The 25,975-nt window shown below is 42.4% G+C and overlaps 2 protein-coding genes across 6 annotated transcripts; both read right to left on the reverse strand.

Annotated features, from left to right (window-relative positions):
• DIEXF (digestive organ expansion factor homolog (zebrafish)) lies at positions 1,293-16,209 on the reverse strand. Of its 2 annotated transcripts, none has more exons than XM_021389427.1 (12): positions 15,564-16,209; positions 14,640-14,679; positions 13,259-13,505; positions 12,250-12,462; positions 10,219-10,307; positions 8,575-8,985; positions 7,441-7,660; positions 5,224-5,426; positions 3,741-3,923; positions 3,230-3,342; positions 2,561-2,806; positions 1,293-1,823 (listed from the first exon to the last, which is right to left on the reverse strand). In XM_021389427.1, the coding sequence occupies exons 1-12, from the start codon at positions 15,662-15,664 to the stop codon at positions 1,577-1,579; spliced, it is 2,313 nt and encodes a 770-aa protein (XP_021245102.1). In that variant the 5' UTR covers positions 15,665-16,209; the 3' UTR covers positions 1,293-1,576. The 2 variants fall into 2 exon arrangements, with proteins under 2 accessions (XP_021245102.1, XP_021245101.1); XM_021389426.1 differs by having other exon boundaries at positions 12,250-12,465.
• Positions 14,661-24,739, reverse strand: MRPS10 (mitochondrial ribosomal protein S10). Of its 4 annotated transcripts, XR_002436275.1 has the most exons (9): positions 24,609-24,739; positions 22,003-22,061; positions 21,827-21,899; positions 20,198-20,337; positions 19,662-19,770; positions 18,538-18,627; positions 18,166-18,261; positions 16,216-16,325; positions 14,664-14,679 (listed from the first exon to the last, which is right to left on the reverse strand). XR_002436275.1 is itself a non-coding variant. In XM_021389429.1 (8 exons), the coding sequence occupies exons 1-7, from the start codon at positions 24,642-24,644 to the stop codon at positions 18,175-18,177; spliced, it is 594 nt and encodes a 197-aa protein (XP_021245104.1). In that variant the 5' UTR covers positions 24,645-24,739; the 3' UTR covers positions 14,661-14,679; positions 18,166-18,174. The 4 variants fall into 4 exon arrangements, 3 of the variants coding, with proteins under 3 accessions (XP_021245104.1, XP_021245103.1, XP_021245106.1); XM_021389429.1 differs by lacking the exon at positions 16,216-16,325 and having other exon boundaries at positions 14,661-14,679; XM_021389428.1 differs by lacking the exons at positions 14,664-14,679; positions 16,216-16,325 and having other exon boundaries at positions 18,072-18,261.

Below are 25,975 nucleotides of genomic sequence, written 5' to 3' on the forward strand. Positions count from 1 at the left end.
CCCTACCGTGAACTGCACCGGGGAATTGTTCAGAATAAAATAAAAAGAGGGCAAAGGAGGAGTTTTAAAGAGGATGAAATCATGGTTCACCACAGCTCTACTAGCAAGCAGGGCAATAGCTGAGCTGTGGAAATGTCACAGCACAAGGATAGAAAGAAGCACCTGGGAATGGCAACTCTTTTAAACCAGTGCAGAGACAGACACCCATGTACCAACAAACCCCGATCTGCGGGTGCTGCCTCCTGGCAGGATTTCCAGCCTTGGTTTAAAGGTTCCCTACTACAGCATGTAAAGTTGTGCCAGCGCAGAACTACCTCCTGCATGAGCATTCCAAAGACAACTTCACATAAAATGTGTGACTACATCCAAGGGCACCTACTGAAGGCAGTAAGGAGATATTTCCCTATTAGTTTGAAAACCAGTATTGTTGGTAATCAACATAAAATACGGACAATTTGCCTATGCATTTCAAATTTCAAAGCACACTGCTCTTAGGAACAATGCAGATGATAGACAACAAAAATCATGACAGCTTCCAGCTACAATCTGGCCGTACTCCCAACATGGCGCCTTGCAGTTATCTTCAGTGGGGGCAGAAAACTCCTCACTAAGGCTCTGGAACACATCCTTGCTGCTTCTTTAAACAGTTGCTGTGCTGCACCATCTTATCTCCCTAAGTAGCTATACCACTTCAGCTTCCTTGGAGGTCAATTACTCATCTGGGCTAAGCACATCCGGAGTAGGAAGAAAATGCCTTAATCCTGTTTTGTGTGCTTGCTTTTATACACACATTCACAATTCTCCCACACGCGAGAGGAATCCCCGTTTGCTGCTCTGGCTGTTCCTGCTGCACATGTCCACGAGAATTTGGCTTTGGTTCTTCTTGTGTGCTACAGTGGAGGTACTTCACAGAAATCCTAACTTAAAAGACAAAGCAAGAACTGTGTGGGCTTATTTGCACATCTGCCAAACGATTTCAGGACTTCAATTAATGGCGTTCACAGTCTCTGAGAAATACGGGAATCAAGAATGTGATAAAAACTGGCTAAAATTAAGTGCCTGTGCATTTACTGAGGGAATTTATTTTACATTGGTGTGATTATTGAAAAAAAAAAAAAAAAGAGGCAGCACCATGATACTTCCCTGCTACGCATGAACCACCACTGGCCAACAAAACAGTGTTGGCCTTCATAGTCAGGCACAATTCTTTACTTAGACTAAAGGAAAAAAGTTTCCTTTAATAAGAGAAGGAGAGTTTGCTCTACCAGTAAATGAAGTGTTCAATCGAGGGGTGTTTATCAAACCACCAATCTTTACTGACCAGTGAGTTTTTCAATACATAACAATAACTCTGGATTGATTTTCTTTATATACAGAAGAAACCTTACAATCCATGCTTTCTTGAATGACAGCCTTTGTTTCCTGTTGGACAGAAACTTGAAATACAAAAATTAATACTGTATAAATGGAATACTTAGCAAAAGGGACTAAAAAGTTTTAATTTTTTTTTTTTTTTTAAGTAACATCAAAAGGTTCATTAGGTGTAAAATCTGGGTCCATCCAATTGCCTTGTCACTTATTCATTTTCTCCTGTAACAAAGAGGTGCACATTTTTCTTGGACTGTAGCATTTGAGCGGTGCGATCTATGCCAACCACTGCAGCCAATTTCTGAGCATCGTACTTGGAGTAGAGCACAGTGCAGGTCCAAGTGGCATCCACTCCACCGTCTGTGGCCTTCATCATATTACAAATCTCGCTGTAGAAGTGGGAGTAGGTTGGTAACTCATAGAAAATGAGGTTCCTAATGCCTTTTATTGTGTACCTGTAGTAGGGGGGGAAAAACAGTAACTTTGTTGCCAATTTTCATGAAGCGTGCATGTTAAAACATCAATCTTATCTCAAGTTCATCATTTCCATTTCAACTTTGTGGCTCAACTCTGCAAATCACATATCATGGACAGGAGACTAAACTTGCCATAGATGTACAATTAAGGTAGGCCTAATGCCGCCAGGCACCATGACTTCCTCTAAAGTACCAGCCACTATCAACTTCTGCAGTATTCAGCCTCTTCGGCTTGGATCGTGAGTGAAGTCTGATCATATTGGCTTCATATTCAACTTTCATATTCATGAAACTTTTTCTATTTGCCACAACATTTTCTGCTAATAGAAAAAAACGTTCAGTCAGGAACTTCCAAACAGCTCCAGTCAGGATGTGGCAAATTTTCCAGGAGGCTATATTGCCTTATTGAACTAATCGCACATCTTTTCCCAGAATTTTATGTAGTTGCAGTGGCACAGATGAACGCCAGTAAAGGGCACAATAAACCCAGTTTCGTAGCATACATCATTCCATCCTGACATCAGTGGACTTGGCAGCATTTACCCTCCTGAACACAGTCCCATGTGTACCAAAGCATTAAGAGCTCTGCAAGGGAACTCTGGCAACATGCAATCCAACAGGTTCAAAAAGCAATGAAGCCCACCTGTGATTAAGGTCACCGTACTTTCAAAACAGTACATACGCAACTCAGAGGGAAAACTCAGCCCACAATTTACCTTTTGTAGAAGTGGAAGCGCTCAGTGAGCAGTAAGAACTGCTTCTCTCCCTTGAGGAAGGACCGCCTTGCTCTGCAGATGGCGGCCTTTTTAGCGTATTCACAAATGTGAGTAAAATTCAGCTCCTCTTTCTTGAAGTAATTTCGAAGTCGCACATAGTCAAAATACGATGGAACGTAAATGAGCGTGTGTGACATGATGGCATCACGGTACTCGGGCAAAACTTTGTCAATGAAGAACTGAAACCTAAGTTAAGAAAACATGTAAGTTTTAATCAGAGTAACACCTGGCTTTCCAGTACTGATATGACCTCAGACAGGAATATCATCAGGCACAATAGACTACCGAAGATTTTGACCATACATTTCCTTCTTTAACTTCTTAGGATTTCTACATCGGTAGAAGGTAAAGGGTTAAGGCTTCATCAGCTCCAACAGATTATGGCAGAGACTGGTATTGCTTTGCTATGTTTCATCATCCAGTGCCTTTGGCAAGGAGAAATTCAGCATTCCCCTGATTCCGTGCAGGGCCTAGCCCACACCAGAAGACTAATGAAGACTTCTACTGTGAAATCCCACTGGCCCTATGTTCTGCAGGAAGCAGCACGCTCCACTAAATCTGAAATTGCAGTCACAAGGGCACAGCAAAATAGTCTGGAACACAGAGTACCTCATATCTATTACAGAAGTTAAATTTTCAGCTTCTATCCTCCGGAAAACGTGAGGGAGCTGGACCACAACACGACTAATGGAGCCGCTCAGCGGCACGTTGCGGACAGCCACCTGCGGGAACAAAGCAGGATGGTTAGGGAAGCAGCATCTCAAAGGCAGCTCTGCTCCAGGCAGCCTTCTGCCAACAGCACACATCTGCAAGCTCTGCTAAAGGCTTACATATAACTTACATGCGCCAAATTAAGAAAAAACAAAACCTGACTACCGCCTTGAAAGAAAAGAATCAAATAAGTATTGCTGCAGGAAGAGCAGCTCTCTATGCCTTTGGCACAGCATTACGGATCATCATGCAGCATCGTGGAGATCCAGACGGAAACACTTAGGTAATGGAAATTACTGCCACACAGATGCTTCTGCAACTGAATTATGGAATTTTTCTGCGCTGGCTTTTCTGTTCCGCTCCCCCTTCATCGTGCCTAAAGAAGACCTTAGCTCTGACATGAACTCACCTGCCCCATGTAATTGAAGCAGTGTTTGTTGAAGATAGCATTAATCTGAGGATCCTGAAGGGCACTGAACAGCAATGTCTGACGGTAGTACTTGGACCAGTTATTGAGGTTCGGCATTCGCACTCGGGAAAAGTCTACCCCATGGGAATCCAAAGGCAGCAGGTTAATGTGCTTCATCAGGTGCTACAGAGACAGAAACACATTGCTGCAGACTGACATAATTGCACCCAGACTGCAAAGAGCCTCAACTGCAGCAAGCAAGTGGACAAAGATGAGCAAGATAGCACAGAATGTAACAGCAGTCATCTCCCAAGACACAACTGCCTGGGATTTATTGACCCCATCAGAAGTAATTTACCTAATTTCATTCCACAGGACTCAAAACTGCCATCTCCTCAGTCATCAGTAACAGCAGCCTTTGCTTCTAATCCTCTCCCATGGGGCAAGCCTAATGGATTTGTTTGTATGTACTGACGTCAGCGGGTCCGAGGTTTCTGAGCACAACTGCTGTTCCCACTGCATGAAGGGGCAGCCCAGGTGCAAGTCAAGAAGTTCACCTGACTGCCTCACTGAATGATGCCTAGGACTGGTATTGCTGCTGCTGCACGGCAGGCAGATACACCCAAACAAAAAAAAAAAAAAAAAGGAGAACAGGCTCCAGGACACCTCGGGAGCATCATGTAGGCTCATGAGCCTTCCCCAGGACTCCCCAGGAAATAGGACACTTTCGGGCTCATTCAAAATCTACAGTAACACCGTGCTGCCAAAAGGATAGGCTCAGAGCCCTCAAAGGCACTTCCTGCATGAAACACACAAACCAAAAAACAACCCCAAACTTTCAAGCTTGAATACTTCTATTAACTTACAGCCACAAAACATGGGTACTACCACATACTGGCCAAAATCCTAAAGCTTTATTCATTATACATACAGGACAAATCTGTTTCACTTGGGACTTGACTAATGCTTGGCATCTCTACTGTCAGTGGCGACAAGCACCAGCGTGCACTGCTTTCTGGAGGAACCTCAGTGTGGTTGGACTAATTCCTCGCACAGCTGCGATCTGACTGAGACACTGTGTCGTCAGACAACTGGCAGATTTTCTCCCAGATGTGATTAAAGGAACCATCACTATCTTGTTCTGCAAGATAATTACAGCCGTGCAAAAACAACAACAACAAAAAAAAACAAAACAAGCCAGTCAACCAAAAACAAACAAAAAAACCCAAACCAACAACCAATCTATGATGAAATACAATAATAAAGCACCAAATTCCAAGATTTACAGAGAACAGGTACTGAATACTACCAAAAGCTGTAGGAAAATTATTTGTAGTAACAGGAAATATTGGTGGATGAAAAAGGAATGAACAAATGTCTAAAATAAAGTCAGTAAAAAATAGCAAAACTATTCATTCTTAAAAATAAGTTGTAATGAGATGAACAAGACACAATGCAGCACAAAAAAATATGGAAACCATACCAGAACATGTTCCCAATTCTGCATTAGGTAAATATCTGCCTGATCAATTATGAGCATTTCTATGGATGACAGAAAATCAAAGTCTCTCTTCTTCTCTCCCTCTGTGCCAATGATGGTCCGCATACCCAGGGGAGAGGCAATGATGATGTCTGATGAATAAAACGGTGCATATAATCTCATGCTCTTTTGAAGAATCGCAACCCCTGCCAGAACACAAACAGCATTTCTTAGTCAAGGTTAAGTATCAACCATTTTCTTCCAGAAGACTCCCTAACAGTAACTCCCTGCATTTCCTCTCCCTTAGCACACGCTTGCGATTATAGCAGGACAAAACCAATCTAGACGAAATTTCTTTTCCCTGAGAATGTGCTTATCCACCCTTCCTCCATTTCATAAGCCTTTGGCAGATTTTCATTAAGTTAGAACTCTTTCAGCAGTTTTTTTTCCCAGCTTCTTCATAGCTTGCATGACATTACTGAGCCAAAACACATTTCTCTTGATTTACTGTTAAAAAAAAAAGAGGAGGAAAGAGGGGCTAAAAAGATGAACAAAAGCCAAAGTAGAAATGATTAACTACTCCTTTCACCCTCACCTCTAGGCTTTGGTCCATGCCATTATCTACTATAGTAACAGTTATCTCAAACTGTCATTAAAGATTTAGTGTGGATCTCCTTAGTGCGGATTGCTTTCTTTCACAGGGCCACAGGAGATGCGACTAAAATGCCAAGGACAAGGCTGATCATGTTACAAAGGCAGAAAGCATAGCCAGCCCTGCGCTTCCGCCAGGGAAGGCGCTACCTGGCTTCTCAAAGCACATGTTGCAGTGTCAACTAGCTCATGCATCACCTCTCATGATAATGAGAGGAAAACCAAGGAAGCAAAGGAGAAGGAGATTGTTACCTATAACTACATGGACTCACGGTTTTCTGATTTTAAAATCCTGATTTGGACCATGTTCAAACCACCTACCACAGGCTACCCAACACGGGTGTCTCTTCAGCTTATTGCCGTCTGCCTGAAGCCAGCTACCACAGGCACAGCTGAAGGCACTTCAACAATTTCACACAGACATCCATAGGGACATCTCCTGTTGCTTATTTTAACCCAACAATAAAACGAAAAAAAAGGCTGAGTTTCCATGAAGATACCACTTATCTCAAAACACATCAGCATTTACTCATTTTAGAAATAATAAGTCTATTTGGTTTAAAAATGTGAAAGGGTGGTTTTAGTAAGGCATAACAAACATGCTCTAAATTAGAGCTTAGGGCTGAAGTAACGGGATGCAAAGCACATTAGGAAGGAATAATTATGCTGCTTCTACAATTTGCTTCTGCAAGTAACAGCACCCAAAGTTTCTTTAAGCATTTCTTCACACCTAGTAAGTGGATCAAGGAGATTGCGCTATAGGAGAGGACTGAAAGGCAAATTATTTTGTTACAAAAAGTAAGATGTTCTCAGCAAGACAGATATTCACTAGGGAAGCATGAAAGATTGAGTGGGAACAACTTGCATCTTCCACTCTATCATTAAACCTCTTGGGATGCCAATTTATCTTTCAAGGGACAATAATTTCAAGAACCTCTTATCTGTCAAGTTAAGTTAGAAAAAAACTGCCTACTCACTGTGGCAGCTCCAGGAACCAAGCTAATTCTCTGCACAGTGAGTTACTAAAACAGCTTGAAATTACTACGAAACAGTCTTAAATTTGCTGTTTGTCCAACAGTTTTAATTGCTGGCCATTCCCTTGCGTTCATGAAAGCCATGGGCATTAAAGCAGAAAACTGCTTTGCTCAGTACTGAGCTTGAATTTTGTTTCCACTCTCACTCATTTCAAGACACACTGTGAATAAGCTAACTTGACCTGATTTCTTTTTTGTTTTTTTTTTAAATAACATAAGCGATCTTGCTGCATAATCAAGATCATCCCCTTTCAAACGAGGTGTGTGCAACGCTGCCACAATAAAGCAATCACTGCATTTTAAGCGATTCTCATCTTGGAGTGAAAATCATTACTGTTCTATTTCCTCTTCCTTTTCTTATGGCAAGGAACAGGATATTTTTAGAAATATTCAAGATGCCAATGCAGACACAGCATAAATACCTCAGAGCCCAGAGTTTCACCAGCCCTGATGGCTCCCAGACATTAAGGAAGAACCTGTTAGATTATCCCTCACTTCTTTATAAGCTAAAGTCATCTGTTCTGTAGGTCATTACCAATTCTGAAATGGTCATCAATGTTGCCAGCGAAGACGGCTTCGTAATCTTCAGGTCTTTTCAGGTTGGGGGGCTTCTCGTCTGGGTCAGAGCCAAACTCCCCTTTGAAGCGCTTTTTATTACTTACATCTATTTTTCTTTTCTCGTTCGCTTCAAGAAGACTGATGAAAATATGCACAATTCGCAAAGCACATTCCCGGAAGGGCACTATCATCAGCACCTGCACAGATCAACAGTTACAAATGAACAACCCAGAAAACATGAATATCCACAGTTGAGCACATTAAGTAATTGTTTTGTCTTTGAACTGCCCACACTGGGCCTCGCAGCAATCAAAACAAGCATCAGTCTCCTTCCCCAGTATAATCACCGACCAACCGTGCCTACACGACAAAATAAGGCCCCCCTACAGCCAAGGCATGCGTTTCTGTCCTGAAACAGGCCCCCTGCTTTTGCCTTCCTTACCGCACGTCACCAACTTGCTTCTGAGAGGAAAGACAGATAAAGATGGGTCCACATGGAAGCAGAACAAGCCTAATTCTAACATATGGCAAGGAGAGGATGTGCTGGCAAACAGTGTGCTCACGAACACGTCGTGGCCAGCAGCTCAGTTTGCTTCTCCATCTCACACAGCCGGTATGATTACAGGCACACACTTCTCCCAGTCCCTCAAGCAAACAAGAGTTCCCTCAACGCACAGACAGGGACAAAGGTTGGCTCCTGAATGGCTGACGACAACATCTGCAAAGCACTCTTGGGGGGCCAGCGCAGAAATGAAAAGCAAGCCTTTCCCAGGGCCGCAGCAAACACTGAAACCCAGCTTTGAAACTGTTCAGCAGACAGCTGGCACAACCAGAGACAAGCTAGTCCAAGTTGAATCTACCTGACTATCAACCAGTGGGTGCTGCCAATTAATGACATGAGCCCCATCACGATACGTTGGACTCTGCGGCAGAGAGGTTTCATAGCAGATGACTTCCGGGTACGATCAAGAGATGTGGAAAGGCGCATGCCTAGGAACGTCTTACATAACAACAGCAACAGAAATACCTTCCAGTAAACTACCAGGACATTTACATGGCCTGACCAGACTCCCACAGCATGCAGGGAATTGCATTACTGAAGCGCACTGACCTTAGGTCTGGTGAGCCCCTGATCCCTGAAGTCGTCACTGTCGGTCCCTGGCTTTTGGTCTCGTTTTTTGGCATTGTTGCTGAGCACCTGGGCATTTGCCTTCAGAACGTGGTTCAAGGCATGCAAGCAGTAAGCATGCCGGATTTCTTCTCCGTTTGTTAAAGCATTTCTCTCTGGATAGAACAAGTCCCTGTAGGTATTCATGATACAGAAGAGCTCTCTTTGTAATGGGGTAAAAGAGGATTCGCTTGGTTTGCTCACTGAGGACAGGAAATGTTTATTCACTTTTGGCCAAGTGGATTCTAAAGGCTTGTGAAGATAAAGCTGTTTCACACTGAATTCTTTGTCTGGTTTTAAAGTTATATGTTTCTCCAAAGTGGATGAAAAAGTGAGTTGACCTAGCCTTGGCCACTGAAGGGAAAAAAAAAGCAAACAGAAGAGTCAAATGTACCAGACCTAGTACACAGCTTTAAGCACATCACCACAGCTGACTGTTTAATCAATTTCATGAAATTTGAGAAGTTATCTTTCATAATACAAGCTGAAACTTTTACTTCAATATGCAATCTCTTAGCATCTAACTTGAGCTCACTAGATCTGGATGTATTTTGCAGTGATATGGCTACAACTGCCACCATTTTGCAGATGAGAAAACTGTGTCATTTCTGCCAACACTGGAGTCCGACTACATCGACTGTATTTACAGACCAGTCACACCGATGCACTGATTTTATGGGTGAAACCTTTCAGTGTAATAAGGAAAAACTCTTAACTTTAAGTTTCCTGACACACAAGCCCCGTTCCATTTCTGTAATGCTACATCGAATGAAGCAAAGATATGCCATACAGTGCTTTAGGTGGCACTGGTATTTTTGGCCACCATATTAAAAAAAAAAAAAAAAGAAAAAGAAAAAAAAGAAAAAAAATATCCCAGCTAGCTCTCTGACTGCGTAATCATTGTGTATCTTCCAAGGAATGTCACCCAGCATATGGGTGACCAGAATGCGAGGCAATGCTCCAAAACAAACTCAGATGTGAAAAAGTTAAGAAGCAAAAGTTTGTCTAAAAAGAACATTTTGAAAAACAATGTTCTGTTTCAAATAATGAGGTGGGTTTTTTCTCCCCACATATTACTTCCAGTATTAACAAAAGTATTGAAGTCCTCTTTACCTGCTTGTAAGCGTGTACAAAGATAGGACCATCTTGAAACAAGAACACAAAGGTGCATCACAAGCACTGCTAAGACTTTCCGTGGCCACCCCAGGAGCTCAGCTGCAGCACACCTCTGGCACCCTGCTGCTACCACCCCGAGATCCCGCCAATACCACCCCGAGATCAGTCCGGCATCCGCCCAGTGCCAACAATCTGTAGTACCACATCTCCAAGCTCAGGATTGCAAAGCAAATTCTAAAGCTCTGATTTCCAGACGTGTCACCAACCATACGCTGACATTACAGCAGTCTTTATTTCTCAACTCCCGCTCAGCATTAAGCAGAGAAGAAACACTTCAGCAACAATAGTAACAAAACCTTGACAACTGCAGAGCCAATACCCAATAACAATGATGAAACTACTTCACTTGTATACAAAAAGTTATCTTTATCCCAGCATCTTGAGGCACTCTGGCTTGCTACAGAACGTTACCTTGCTTTGACTTGAAGTTTTAGAAAGTGTAGATATTTTTTCTACTTCTCCTTCTTCGAGTTCTTTGTCCATGTGCTGTTTAAACGGGTCTATTTTAAAAACAAAAACAACAGAGTTCTGAGAACTACCATAGCTAATAGCAAAATCAAAAGTTTCAGAACAGATTTGCAAGCGATATGGACAGTTTTTACGCTGGCCAAAACTGCAGCTCAAACTAGCTATTTCAAAGTGCTGGGAGACAAGAGAAAGGATGTCAAATTCTCTCTACAAAAACAGAACAGATTTGACAGATTGCCTAAATAAAAATTAAAAAAAAAAAAAAAAGAATGCGGGGAAAGAAAAAGCACATACAGAAGTACTCGAACTTTCAATCACAAAACAAATGTTGGACAGGAAAGCAATGTGCGGTAGGAAAGATTGGCAATTTTCTGCCTGAAGCTCTGACACTGATAAACATCAGTTAGCACCTCCATTCCCTGCAGGTGAAGTGGGATGTCAACAGTAAAGACCTGAGTGAGCTTACTGCCCTCAATTTATGCTTCTGCTGAGGGCTCTGCATTGCTGGGCAGTGACGTGAGCACAGTTTGCGATAAAGCAGAGAAAGATGAGAAGATCAGGAGAAAGGCGGCAAGGATTGCCGGAAGTGAACAAAAGTATGATTTATCTCATCAGCAATTCTTTTGGGAAAGGAAGGAGACGAGGAACTGTAAAATTATATTATGTTCAGAGCCTGGTATGCACAATTAACACGCAAAGCTTATTTTGAAAACCAAACCCTGTATATTGCTTGCAGTGTGGTAGCACTCACGGCCTAAGGAAGAGCAATGAGAGGACGCTAGTGCCTGTCAAAGGATATCTAGTCCACATAAAATTATCCAGCAAAAGTCCAGACATTTGCTACTCATGACACTTGAAAATATCTTCCCAGTAATGCACATGAATAGGGTATCATTTACTCTTCAGTAAGTTTTACTGATTCCAGCAGTTGTAAAATAAAGTCAAGGAATGGTACGAAGCATTTTCAGCAATTCTAGTGACCCCGAGAATTCACTTTCTGCTGTTTTAGGTGACTCATCTTCCATAATCAGTTATAAAGCCACTTGTGTAAGAACCCACTGAAAAGTAGTGTATCATTTATAGGTTGAACAAAGCTGTTAGGATACTTGGCACGCGGTTGGAGCGCGGTGGTTCTCATTAAAATGCAATGCCAACAGCCTAAGCAATATTCTCGTGGTAACAAGAATGAGCTGTTTCTTCTATCACATGGCCCTTTGATGCTTCCACACATTTCGTGTATCAAGTAGGCTGCCTCCCAGATCTAATGTCAGCTGCTACTCTAAGATGACAAGCCAGCATCACTAGGGATGCTACATACATATTCCTCTCTCTCAAACTACGCCATCTGATATTAAAACCACAGAGCATGAAATATGAATAGGAGCTCTGCGAGTGCCAATGTGTGGCATATTACTTAAAGATCACACACCCGTATGCACAGCTATTTGTATTACACATGGTGGGACGACTCCAACACCGGAGCTCAGATTTCACGCACCGGTGCACTGCGGCACACACTTGCTTAAGAGCTACACCCTTAAAAGATACCACACAGATGCTCTATTGATGCCTCCCTGATCCTGGTGCAGTCAGACTCCTCTGCACATGCTTCAAAACCCAGAGAGCCCTGAGCATTTGTCTAAATGGTAAACTACCATTAAAACAACAGAACATGATAACATCCTCCATGTATGTTTCTAGTTCCTGCTAGTTTGCGCCTTACCAGTTACAGCAGAAACCGCACACAAATCCCTGTCCACATGAGCTACGGAAAACAAACAGTTCAGCTGTATGCATGAGTTAACTTTAAATGTCCCTTATGTAACAGGCTCGCGCACACGGGCAACACAATAAATTGTGTGGCCAAAGAACTTGGCAGCTTTATAGCACCTCATTAGAGAGTTTGATAATTTAAGTGTTTACAGACACTCCTCAAGAGGCAGACCACTACTGTACAATTATACTATGTTTTACCTTCTGAAAAGGCTCGTGAAGAACTGCTCTCTCTCTTGTCTGCATCGCAGTCTCCACTCTCCTCTTCCATGAAATTGGTTTCCAAGCTAAATTCAGCTTCATGTTTCACATCAGTAAACTCCTCAATTGCTCCATGATTAGGGTCACAAGAAGTATCCTCCCCATCAGCCTGCTCCTGGCCAACCGCCTGTTCTGGTGGGTCTTTAGCTGCAACTTCTTAGAGAAAGAAACACACTATATTTTCCTGGAAAAGCTATTATCAATAGCCACTTCTGGCTGCCTATGTCAGACACTTCTGAGTTACACTTTTTTCTTCAAAAATCTTATGCAAAAAGATAAAAAGAGGCTTTGTATTTTACTTTTTTTTTTTTTTTTTTTTTTTTTTTAAAAAAAAGCTACCTTTGGCTACCATGCCAAAAGTTAAATAATATAAAACGTAATTTCCCTGAGAAAATTTAAGGAAAAATATATTCAAATACAAGCTTTAGTTTCCAAACAATCTAAATAACTGAAAAAATAAAAAGTCGACTCCTCCATCCCAGAATTTCCTTGGGGACTTCATGAATGAGGATGTCTCCTCATATGGGAGGAGGTTTCCTTAAAATTTAAACACTCTTTCCTTTGCTGTGAGGCAAACTTTTCCCCTTGCTCAGTGGCAGCAGCCAAGCCAGATGCTGTGTGAGAGAACAGCTTGCGTCTCCCAGCGAGTGGGTGAGAACCCCTGGTATGCTGCTCCATGTGGATTCCCCCTGTGCTGCCGCACAAACAACATCTGAGGAAGAAACAGCAGGCTGGCTGCCGGGAAATGAGCACAGCTACCCTTTGCCCTGCTACATACACCAGCAGCTGCTGCTCACACTCACAAAACAGCAATGGAGCAGCAGAGTCTTCCAGCCAGAAGAGCACCCAGCCAACCAGGCCGTCTGCATCAGGATCAGGGCTAAAAACAGACATTATTCAAACTTTCTAACTGAAACAATATTTAGCAAAGCACAGCAAAAGAAACTACCTTCTTCCTGCTCCGGTACACCGTTCTGCTCTTCACCTCCAACTGCTTCTTTGGGCTCCTGGGACCCTTCGCTGTCCAGTTCTGCCTCACTCTCCCCAGCTTCTTCTGTTTCACTTTCATCTTCCTCTTCCTCACTCTCAGACTCAGGAGATGCCTTCAGTGTAGCCAGAAGCTTGTGATAGACAGAGACTTGTTCCACCTCAGTCTCTGAATCGCTTTCTGCACTTGATTTATCAGAATTGTCAGACTAAAAGTGAAAACGGTAACAACAGCAGCAGTCTATTAGACAGCAAACAAAAACACCCTCAGCTCTAGTTCCCATACTCTATTTTCCTCTTCCCATTCTACCCTTATGCAGATGCAATGGGATTTTCCCAAAATCTCCATTTTATGTGAACAGTTATCCTGAACATTTCCATTTAGATTCTGAAAAGACCTTGGCAGACCTAGGTCCTGGTGCTTTGTTCTGCAGATTTGACTCAGAGCATCACAAAGTTTGCTTCTTTTGGCTTCAGAGAACACACTTGCTCTCTGCAGTCAAACAGGCCCTTGATTTTCCTATGAAACGACATGTAGTAGGGCATACATACTGAAAATGCTTCTGTCTTTCGAAAGGAGAAATGAAATAACTTTCAACTGACCAAAGTCCACCAAGGAACGGTCAGGTCTGGCCCAGTATCTAAAGCTCTAAGCTTCAAACAAGCCAGATCCAGAAGTCTGTTCTGTCCCAGCCTTGCACAAACTAAGAACAACGTGCCAGGTTACAGTCAACATCATAGCAAAACCAGGACTATAAGTACAGCCCCATTTACTTATTTCTTAGCTCCTTTCAGCACAAAGAGAAAACTCAGTAAATACCGTATTAATGCACAAAAAAAGTGCTAAAGGAAGCAACTGAGCAGAGTCATTAATTACTTTTTCCACACTAAAACTTTGAAGTCTTTAATTAGTCTGATGATAAAGGAGGTTAACAAGTCCTAACTGAAAGAAAACTGAAGCACTGTAATTTGAAGAACAGGAATGAGCATCAACATTTCTTCATTCAACAGAGAACAAAGCATCTCATTCCCTAACTCAAGCAGCACTGTGTATTAATAAAATAAAGCACATTTTACTTTTTGCCATAGGTAAGTAGCATTAAAAAACAAAGAAGAATAGCAATATTGTATCCTGCTCTTCTGTTGTCTCATGGTATTGCAGATACAAGTTTGACACTATACAGAACAATTCAGAATCACAAAGAAATCATTCATTTTTTCCTCCTAAAAGCAGGTTTTCTAAATGGAACGACTGAATCAACCTGAACAATGAGAAAGGCACAGTGTTCCACTTCACTGAACTATACAATGGGGAAAGCGAGGAAGAAATAAAAATATATTACCAGTTCACATATTTGAGTTGCGTCTGGTCTTCCAGAAACCCTGAAAAAAATCACCAAAATATCTTGCTCTGTCAATGATATTATGCACAGGATAAACACAGATGAAGAGGGGAAAAAATTGTTGAGTCTTAGAGAAGTTGAAAGAAAGCTCAAAGCCAAAGCATCATGCGCTTCTCCTTAAGGTAACAGACTCGGGGCTTATCCTGGCAGGCTACTCTCAGCTGATGCTACAGTGTGTGTGAAGCCTGGGTGTATGTGATCATGATGAGAAACATTTTAAAGCAGAATCTGGCTTTAATCAGAAGACCTAGTGCTATAAAGAACCTGAGCACAAGGGCATTCATACTGGAAAAAGGCTTCTGAAAGTAATGAACTTCCTACAGGACACCTAGAACCTAGCGGGGCTTGGAAAGAAATTCCTCTCTCGTGCAGGGGCTGGGCCAGGCCCGAGCTACCTGAAAGGAGGCCTGCAGGGAAACTTTGCAGGACTCACAGGAGTTGGGCAGAGCGCGAGGACTCGCTGGAGCTGGCAAAGAAGCAGCCTAGCTTAGCACAGTGTGCATTTACATCTGGGAGCTGGACTCAGGGCACCCAGCGGTAACTGTTAGCTGGACGAAAAGATGGAGCCATGCAGCAGCTGAAGGCAGGCTCGAGCCGGAGCACCACCTCGCTCCGGCAGAGGCCTCACCCCGAGCACAGGTACCAAAGCTGCTCGTACAGCAGTCAGCCAGAACAGAAGCCTACCTGTGGAACTAACCACTGACCTATGAAGCAGGGAAAAAGACACGTGCTACGGGAAAAGCGCATCAATTAACCAGCGCTGGGGATTCTGCGAACAGGACACACTAACCCAAACCCTTCCAACAAGACGCACGGCCTGAGCCCAGAGAACAGGGCCGTGCGGAGGCGCCCCGCAGCGCTCACCGGTCGCAGACGGGGTGCTGCTCCCCGAACTGCCGCAGGTGCTTCCTCTGCCGCTTGCTCAAGCCCCGCGCCAGCTCCCGCCCGCCGCGCCGCTTCCCCATGCCGGCAGCGCGGCGCTTTACGGCACGGCCGTCAGGGCCGGCTGTCGCACTGCCGTGTGGCGCGGCTGCCGCGCTCTCCCTGCGGGGCCGGGAGCGCCGCTGCAAAGCCCAGAAGGCGGAAGGGGCGTTCCGTGACACTGCCGGCTTTCTCTAACGGGGAGGGACGCTCAAGCTTTTGCTCGGTTATTTGTCCGCTCCCGTGTGCTGTTAATACCGCCGCCTTTTTTTTTTTTTCTTTCATTTTATTCTGTAAGTTTTCATTGTATACATTTTTATTCAAATAAATGTATTGTTCAGTCTCTTTTCCTATCCAAGTGTAAGTAAACTTTAAATAGTTTTGCTGTAAGTTACTCAGGCAGTGTAAGTTAAACCACAGATAGTAGAACAGAATTTAAGTTCGAGTTTGTTTCATATACACCATGTTGTTGTACATAATGAAGATGCAGACCTCTTAAGAAACAGGTCTGAAGTAAGTCAGAAGGCAAGGCAGTTTGTTTCTTCCATGCTTGCCTAACCTCTGCTTTCCGTCCCACACATCCCTCCAGTGATACCTGGCACTTCCTGATGCGTTCCTGTTCTTTTCCTAATGCAAAGACAAGCAGTATCTTGATGCTGTCTTGATGCGCTATTCACATAAATGCAGAGAAAAAAAGGGAAATACCTGCAAAGATCCAAAAACAGAGCGATGACAGAACCTCCTGCTTTCCTGCTGCTTATCTGGGTTAATATTTTCCACAGCTGCTACCTAAGTCTGATCCTATTACAGCCTGATAACTAAAACTGAAAAGCCACGCTGACTGACCATTTAGTTAGAAACTGGAGGCCCAAAATAGAACACCAAAGACAATAAAAGACAACCCTTTAACCTTACTGAGCATCAAACTAAGAGGTGGAAGACTTAGTATTGGGCACAAGCGCATTGTGATACTATAAACAGCCTGGATTTGGCAGGTGGCTTATGCAAAACTAAGACACGGAAAATTTGAAGAAAATATCATACAAAATTGAAAGAAGCTGTTCCTCTGAAGCATCAGTTTTATTTAACCAGGCCAGCTCACCATTTTTTCCTTCCTGTTATATAATAACTGATATGATTTTAAGAAATGCTATTATTACTAAAAGGAGGAACAGCTTGAAATTGTGGAAAGCAAATACTTTCAAGGGATAACTAGGCAGGATATCTTCTCCTAAGGGATTTGATTAGCTACAGGTTTTTGTATTCTGGGGCATATTGCAGAAGATGCTCTGGCAGCTTCCCTTCTGTCACGAACGATACCAGTTCTACTGACTGTCTTGAAACATCTCTCCTAAAACAGCTTTGGGCCTCCCTACAACTAGAAAACACAGCTGATCTTCAAGCACAAGCTTGGTTTCTCATCTTTCAGCTACTTCCCATTAAGATTGTGCACTTCTGTCTGATAATAAAACTAAGCTTCTTTTCTTTTGTGAATGTGACTTCGAGTGCTGTTGGGAAGTATGGTCCAGGCTCTTTGGCTGTCCTGGGTATTCCTTCTGTAAACTATTTTGATAGCAGTCAAATTACAGCTGAAGTAGATTTCTGCAGCTCTGTCCTATCTGCTAGCCTAGTAAAGCCAAAATGCTTAATACAGTCTGAAGTCACTGATTGTTTTGCATCTAGCAGTATCTCTTTTGACTCACAGTGAAGTAGCCTTCAAGTTAGTTGAGCACCCTTTTGCTATCTGTACTCTTTTTTCCCCCACCTCTATGCATAACTGGTGTCCAGCTAGACTAGGTTTACTGAATAACCAACCCACTACTTTAGAAAAAGGCTACACCTTTCCCTGCAGTGAAAAAAAACATTTAATGCACCGTTTGTCCTATGTACAATGACACTTTCTAGTATCCATTTACTTTGCAATGTGGTCCTACGGCTACTTCATAAAATTAGAGACTTAAACCTGCAGAAAGCTCATATTTGTACTAGAATCAATGTGTTTTTCTTTTAGCAAACAGTTAATGATGTTGGAAATGAGGCTATCGGAACTGTAAGAGCCTAGAAAAGTCTCATTATGCCTCGGTGTTCCTTAAGATTGCATTTTCTGACTTACTACATGTTAATATGTAAGTTGTATATGCAACTGGGATATAGTTATTTCGAAGCAGCACTAACAAAAAATGTCTAATAGTCTGACATCCTTTACCTTAAACGTTACACTAATGTGAATAGGATTTTCTAAGTATTTCAGAATTCAGAAACTACTACTCAGTATCAAATGGGGATCTAGATTATTTATAAATATGTTTTAACTTTCTACAAATATTACAGATGATCACACTTCTTGACCACGGTGTGCAGTCAAGCTTCTTCACTTTATAGACGTTCAGTCAGTTTACAAGTTCTGGAGCTATGATCAAGAATAATTCAGTAAAACAAGAAAATATACTATTATTTTATAAAACAGGACTTTTATTTATCAGTAGACTGTCTTAGTAAATTAGGTTGATAGGAGCAACTAGTTCCAGCACTAACAGCCAAGTACCTGGTGAATTCACGATTTGACTTCTGTTTCTTCTACTTGAGGTAGTGTATCCCAAACTGGCTCCCGGATGTGTTCAGGTATTTTCTCTATCTTAGTCTATTATGGAAGGAAAGAAACAATTTATTATACCAACCAGTTAACATCTAACTACTATGCTTCGTTATTTTGGTTTCGGATATTTACTTGATTAAAAGTGCCACCTTGTGACGTTTGTAGGTAATGCAGATTCTTTATCCTTTAATACTTAGAAAAAAATGGTCTTTACAAACTATATGTGTCTCCTCTACTGACTTTCTAAAGACTTCAGTAATTACTAGTACTTGCATCTGGACTTCACCTCACAGCAGTTAATAACATGAGATGAAAACTCACCTTTTTTACTTCCATGGCAACCCCTTCAGGTAAGTTTCGTTCAACGTACTCTAAGTACACCGCAGCAGTACTGCCTGTTAGGTGTTTTAACTAAAACAGAAGTAATGTGTTTTTAAATGAAGGACTATTACTAATACTTCAAACAGAATATGAGAAAAAGGAGTTTGCTCTGGCTTCTCTAATTTTTGCAGTAGGTCCAAGCATCTTACACTAGGCCAGCTCCCACAGAATTCATCACAGGCAGTTAAGCAGTACGTATCTTATGCAAGTATAAAGTAGCAATTTCATGCAGAACAGATATACTATGTGCTCATATGTACTGACTAGGATAGAAATGGTGGACCTTAATACTGCAAGTATCATATCCAACTGCAGGTTATGCAAGAACTCACAGCATTTTCAAACCCTCAAAACTGAAGCTGGATAGAAATCCCCCAACTCCAGAACTCTACCATGCTCTTGATTCTAGTTTCTCTCAGAAAGCAGAAGTTGTGCTTACAGTCTGTGAGCAGCCATCAGCACTGCTCTACTGCCTGAGGACTGAAGGCAGAGACACATTTTACTAAGCCCTGTACAACTACACCATAATAGACCTAGAGGCCACAAAATACTGGCAGCAAACTTTTCTTCTAAGAAAGTCAACCACAGCTGCATTCTAAACCATATATAAGTCTGCGTCATCAGCCTCAGAGCTAGTGGTTTGTACACGCTTCCTTTCTGGTACTCCTCCCCTCACAATTTTAGTTTGTCACATGATGTTGCATAGGGTAAAAGCATTCAAAATATCAGGCAAGCTCATGGAAAACAGAACCCTCAGTGACTAGCAATGACAATGATTTACCTGCAGCATCTTCCCTTCCTTGAGAAACTTCTTATCCCACAGATTATTGGAAATAGAGAGCATTAAATATATAGAGGTAACTCCAATATCTATCTTATTTTTAAATCAGTTTTTCATATACAGGTCAAAACCAGCCTTGTAGGCAAGAATTAGATAGGCTGAACATTCAGAATAATCTGTGCTACATTTGATGTACCTAGGTCAGTCCTCTTCTGCTATATTCCCAGCACTCATCTCCCCGAGCTAAGTGAATTAGTATTTCTTCCTTTTACATCTTTCTTACCTCCAAACAGGTATAATGCGTTCTCATTTCATACTGAACTCTGTGCTTCTTGTAAATGTGTACAGATTTTAAAAGTGTAAGTCGCTCTATCTTCTTTGGAGGCCTATGTCTGAACGAAGTACAAAGAGAAAATGCAGTAATACTGAATTTTGTACAAATGGTGTTAACATGAATTATCTGAGGTTATGGTGAAATCTCTGTTCTTATCTGACATTTAGAAGATCCACAAGGCAGTATGAAGTACTGGTACAGTTTACTATTATTGCTACAGCACTGATGACTGTAACAAGAGTATTCCTGGTATCCTTCATGCAGTTACAATACAATCCTACTACGGCAGTGCTGTGAGTAGCACTGCTTCTGCTTTCTCATCACTGCACTACCATCTAAGAAGCGTTAGATTTAACCTGAGAAGGAATGTCAGATTACACTCAGTTCTTCTGAATAAGGAAATTCTTGTAAGCACAGAACTCAAGTTACAGTAGATCACGTAAAAAGCATCTGAGATCACATCATGCTAGACATCGGTTACTTACATTTTTTCAACAGTTATGCCAAGTTCTTTAGCTGCAAGCACCGCAAAATATTCATAGCTGTCCAACACAGCTTTATCATGGCCTTTAACTAAAAGGGACAGTCTCCGGTACAGTGTTTCAGGTTCATCTGAAATAGACACCTGCATTTTTTAAGAAAAGGTAAGCATTACCACTCCATGCTCTCCTCTTTTAATCCAATCACTATATATCTTCTTAGCTTGTGTGCCCCGTTTGTAAAAGAGAAAAAAAAACACACACACACAGTTAGCTGCTCATTTCAATTTACCTGCAGGAGGATAATTGTATTAACCTCAATCAGCAGTCCTTTGTCTTATCACCTCTGGTAAGTGTGAAGAGAAACCTAACTTCTAAATGTTCAGGCAAAATTTCTCAATCAGGAATTGAAAAGGAATGCCAGCTAAAAGGACAACACTTGCAAAAGGCAACAACAGAACTCATAGCTAAAGCAAGTCTGGAGCAGCAATATATGCATTTTAAATAGAAGTGTGAAAATACCTGAAATTCTCAAACTCTTCTTAGTTATCATTACGGTCAGGTACAAGAATTCTCACTTTCCTAGGTCAGTTATAAGGCTGTTTAAATATACCAGGCTTCCCCAGCCTCATTTGTCCAGGTTACAAGTCTGTGACTTTCGAGGTACAATTTTATGACTCTCAGTTTGAGCACTCATTTCTAATGGCCTGGGCTCACTGTTCATCCAGAAAGCCCTGGTTTACTCTCATGCAGTTCAGAGCAGTAACTCCAGCATGCAGCAGATGTGGCAGGAAGGCTGGATTTGTGTTGTGGTTGAACCTGGCAGGCAGCTCAGCACCACACAGTTGTTCACTCACTGTCCCCTCCCAGTAGGGAGAGAACTAGGGGGGAAAAAAAGCAACAAAGTAGAACTTGTGGGTTGAGATAAAAAATATTTACTACAACAGAAAAGGAAGAGAAAAAAACAATAGCAATGTAATATATATATATATGAAAATAGTATAAATGTAATATATAAATATATATATATATGTGTATTTCTCATTCTGTTCACACACACACACACAAAGCAAGTGATGCACAACACATTTGCACACTACCCAGTGACCAATGCCCAGCCAGCCCCCAAGCAGTGACTGCCCCCCCAGTCAACTCTTCTCACTTCCACAGTTTTTACAACGAGATGCCCTGTGATACGGAATATCCCTTACGCCAGTTTAGGTCAGCTGCCTTGGTTCTGCTCCCTCCCTTTGCTCCCGTCCCCTCGCTGGCAGAGCAGTATGAGAAGCTGAGAAACTGAAACACCTCTGGCTCTGTACAGTTTAGTTACTGCTCAGCAGTAACTAAAACATTGGTGTGTTATCGACATCATTTTTCTCCTAAAGCCAAAACACAGACGCTATGAAGGAGGAAAGCGACAAAGAGGCGACTGGGAGCTAAAGGAACCCTGCTGAAAAAAAAAATCTCTAATAGCAGTAATCTAAACTGTTTCTTACTCTAAGGCCAATCTGACATTGTTAAGACTTAAAAAAAATAAATAATAAAAAAAAAAAGCTGAAGTAGAGGGATTTGACTTCTCTCCATTCTCTTTATAATTACAATGACATACAACATCCTGTTCCATGAAACACTTACCAGAGGATTAGTCTTAGGCTCCTGAGTATGAACATGGGATCCAGAGAATCGTACTCTCACCAAGTCAAAGTTTCTAGATTTATGGTAAAGGGGAAAGCATAAAATAAATGTTAAAGTTACACTTTTTGAGGGAGTGTGGGGGAAAAGTGGAAGGGAGGAGGGTCTTTAAAACTTACGGAAGAAAACGCTGCTTTTGCATAACTCTGCTTGCATAATCGACAGGAAAAGATGATCCCTGTATAAAACAAATGGTCAAATTGCTTTTTTTTCTTAACTGGAAAGTAGCCAGCTAATAATATAGGTTTATTAAAGGTTACTTTTAAGAGCAACAGAGCAAAAGACATTCCTTGACACTCATTTGCCAAACTGTAAAGCTTGCTCCATCGGAAAATGCAAGAAAACAGGAGCATGGAATTATAATATACAATAGGGTCATAACAGTAACAAGCCCCCTCCACACATACCTAAATCCCACAAAGCAAACAGACAAACAATCATCAACAAGGAAAACAACCAACAGAAATCCCACACGTCAGGGAAATAACATAACAGTATGCACCTAAGATTAACCAGGCACCTGAACAGCAATCACAAAGCAACTTTTTATTAGAAAATACATTTTGTGTGGTATCAAGAAACCCTTTTTATATATAGTAATGTTTTCTCTATAGTTCTACTTTCACAGTACAGTGAAACCTCCTTGGATGAACGTAAGCAGCACTTGCTGCTGTAAACGCAGTTGAGAAACGTCTTATAAAGGATACAATAGAAAAACTCAGCTTCTGAATTTAACTTGAAATTTCAGATTTTTTTCAACAAAACATTCCCTGTGGTTTTGAACATTTGTCCTGTTGAAGAGAACACAGAAATAGTTCTAACAAGTACATTAATCCCATTGAAAAGTTAACATGATTTTTTCTGCATTAAGAAGTGAACTCAAATGTTCATTAAGACATACCATACATCTTTCGTACCAGAAAAATCTCTCCCTTCTGACTGTTACATGGCTTCTAGCTTCCTACCACTAACTCTCCATTTGAAAAAGTTCATTTTCAGAATTCCCTGAGACCTAACACTCAAAGTTAAATACACTTAAGGAAATTACCTTGATCCTTACACCTTCATTCTGTGTCTGAAATCAGAATACCATCCTCCCCCCATTCAAAGGCAGTATGAAGTACACTATCATCATCTGATATCACATCAGAGAAAAGACATGCCCATATACATATGCCTCCAATACTTGAAGGGAGCATATAAACAGGAGACGGTACAACTGGTTACATGGTTGGATAGTGATAGAACAAGGGGGAATGGTTTTAAACTTAGACAGGGAGGTTTAGGTTAGATATTAGGAGGAAGTTTTTCACACAGAGGGTGGTGACGCACTGGAACAGGTTGCCCAAGGAGGTTGTGGATGCCCCGTCCCTGAAGGCGTTCAAGGCCAGGCTGGACAGGCAGCTTGGTCTAGTGGCTGGCGACCCTGCACGCAGCAGGGTGTTTGAAACTAGATGATCATTATGGTCCTTTTCAAGCCAGGCCATTCCATGATTCTACGATTTGCAAGTGCAAAAGTTTGTATTTAGCAAAGGGCTTACATTGCGTGTGGGAGTACATGGCACAGAACCTATGCAGATGACAAAGTAGAGATTACAGATTGTACAATCATCAGGTAAGCAAAATGCTGTTATAAGAAGGCCAAAAAAGTAATCAGAAATTGCACCAGTGCTTTGTTTTTGTGTGCACACAGTCTCTGCTACACAGTCTATCACTTTATCGACCTGGCCTTGGAGAATAGATTAGCTATTTGCAGGCAAAGATGCATACCCTTACAGCATGTATACCATGTATCATGTCCTGTGCTTTACAATACATAAGTTACAGTCTTTGTATAATAGACAAATAAAACAGAACAAGAAGCAGCAGAGCTCCACCCCACGTACCAAACTCTAGCCTTTACAGTACTGCATGATTGGGCATATTGTCCCAACCACGTGCAGCTCCCTTTTGTCACTAGTAGTGCAACTATGCACTGAATCTAAAGGTCTTGTAAAATAAAATTAAAGGCGCTTTGTGCAAATCTGAATAAAGCAATACTTGGAGTATCCCATGTAACAAAGACAGCATTCAGCATTAAAACGTTTTAGCAGCCACTTTCACTCTCTGACTTACATACTTGATACCCTCTCACTAATGACTATCATAGGATGTAGAAAAGACAAACTAATACAGAATTCGCCTCCCGATTTGGAACACTTCCTCATCCAAAAGAAGGTCACCCTCTCCCAGTGCCTATCAGCTGCGTTTTGTTGGAGGAGATGCCGGAGCACGCAGGAGATGGGTGCCTGCAAGGGGAACAAGTCCACGAGATAGCTCATACACAGAGGAGGTGAGTCTGGGGCTTCAGAAATCCAGTCGGAAACGCATCACATCAAAATTCTCTCAACTTGTGAGAAGACAACTGCTTTTAAAAGTCTGCAACGGGAGAAATACCAGTACCTTATATTTGAAAAGATTTCCCAGCTTTCACACTGAAGGCTCAAAACCAGAAGCTTTAAGATCAGAAATAAGCTCGGTTCAAGACCTCCGGATCGCAGTTACTTGCTTCTCGTCGCCCGCTTACAACCAGAGCAACGATTACGACAACACACAACAAAACAAGGCATTCCGGAGCACCGACACGGAGGGCGGCAGGCAGAAGAGCGGCCCCACGTCACAGAACCCTAACCCGCAGCTAAAGGGACACCACCGAGCAGGGCTGGCCCCAGGAAACACTCCCCACCTGGCAAAGCCCCCTCCACAAGCACCGCGCCGCCATCTTGCCTCAAGCCAGCAGAGCGCGACCCGGAAGCAGAGAGCGGCCTCATCCGCCACCTTGCGCTCCCCGCCGTCCTGGCTATGGAAGAGCGCCCCCCGCCGGCATGGCGGAGCCGCGGCACCCTCAGGCGCAGCACTGCGGCACCGGCGGGCAGGGCCGCGCTCGGGGGAGGCGGGATGGGGGGGGGGGCCGCCGCAGCCCGTCTGGCGCCCGCAGTCGGGCTGCGCGGGCTGCTGGCTGTGCTGAGCGGCCCCTCAGAGCCGGCCTGGCCGCAAGGGCTCTGCCACCTCTCACACGCGTTCCCTGACAGCAGGACCTGAAACCAGCAGAGATCACAGGCTGTATGAAACACATCGATATTTTTATTTTGTTACTTCCTCTGCCACCTAAAATTAACAGTCTGCTTTTTTTTTTTTTATACACTAAAGCACCTAAAATATGTACAACCATCTTCTAATAAAATAACAGTTAAATATTGAAAATAAGATTTTTCTCATAAAATATGTTTTCTGTATGTACAGGTTTTAGCAAAGAGGACCAAGTTGAACAGTGAACAGTTTTCCATCATCAACCATCAGTAAGAAAACAGCTTGTCTGAAACAAAACTGTCCGACATATGTACAAAGAGAACAACATCTGTTTAATATCAGCCAGTGCCACACCTGGGGAAGTCCATGTCGGAGGAGGCCTAAACTGTGTACTGCTTAAGAAATACGCTTGTTTGCGAATGGTTTCTTTGGTTGTTGTACGATCGTCTTGGCTGTACAGTATAACGGCACCCGATTGGTATTACAGAACCAGGCATATATACGCGTGTATTTATATATCCACACCAGGTGTAGCACAGGTACCTGCCCAGCTGTTGCTAGAAAGGTTTCACTGTATGTTCTTTAGCACAGAGCTGCTCTTCAGAATGGAGCCCACAGGTTCCTACTGTACTTCACTCCGTTCTTCAAGCAGAACTCTCACCGACTTCCATGACCATTTTGCTTACACACAGCTTTCTTCCCACCACCAAGACGGGAACCTGAAAACGTTTCCATTTTTCCAGGTAGCAGCCTTTCTCAGAAAGGTCCTTGAAATTCAAAACAGTACAGGTTTGGAAGAGAAAGCAGGCTCTACTGTATTGTTTGTGCCACAGGTCCCTAGAGGCCAACCCAAGTCACAGCTCACAAAAGCTTCCACTTTGCAAACACTAAGACTTGTGCAGACTACAAGATTCACAATCAGGAGATTTAGTTGGCAGCATACAGCTGAGCACTCAGCCAGCTGAACCTGGGCTGCACGGGCCCTGTGAAAATGATGTGTCACAGCATGGGCAGAATTGTTTG

Source organism: Numida meleagris, chromosome 3 (assembly GCF_002078875.1).
Source record: "Numida meleagris isolate 19003 breed g44 Domestic line chromosome 3, NumMel1.0, whole genome shotgun sequence".
NCBI classification, from domain to species: Eukaryota; Metazoa; Chordata; class Aves; order Galliformes; family Numididae; genus Numida; species Numida meleagris.

Excerpts from the sequence above, each read along its gene's own strand:
- MRPS10 (XM_021389429.1), bottom strand. The coding sequence starts at position 24,644 with ATGGCGGCGCGGTGCTTGTGGAGGGGGCTTTGCCAG. Across the intron at positions 20,338-21,826 it reads AGCCTAAGACTAATCCTCTG|GTGTCTATTTCAGATGAACC; the intron begins GTAAGTGTTTCA and ends TAAAAAATGCAG. Across the intron at positions 19,771-20,197 it reads GGCATAACTGTTGAAAAAAT|ACATAGGCCTCCAAAGAAGA; the intron begins GTAAGTAACCGA and ends TACTTCGTTCAG.
- DIEXF (XM_021389426.1), bottom strand. The coding sequence starts at position 15,664 with ATGGGGAAGCGGCGCGGCGGGCGGGAGCTGGCGCGGGGCTTGAGCAAG. Across the intron at positions 13,506-14,639 it reads CAACTCAAATATGTGAACTG|TCTGACAATTCTGATAAATC; the intron begins GTAATATATTTT and ends TTTCACTTTTAG. Across the intron at positions 10,308-12,249 it reads TTCACGAGCCTTTTCAGAAG|ACCCGTTTAAACAGCACATG; the intron begins GTAAAACATAGT and ends TTTTTAAAATAG.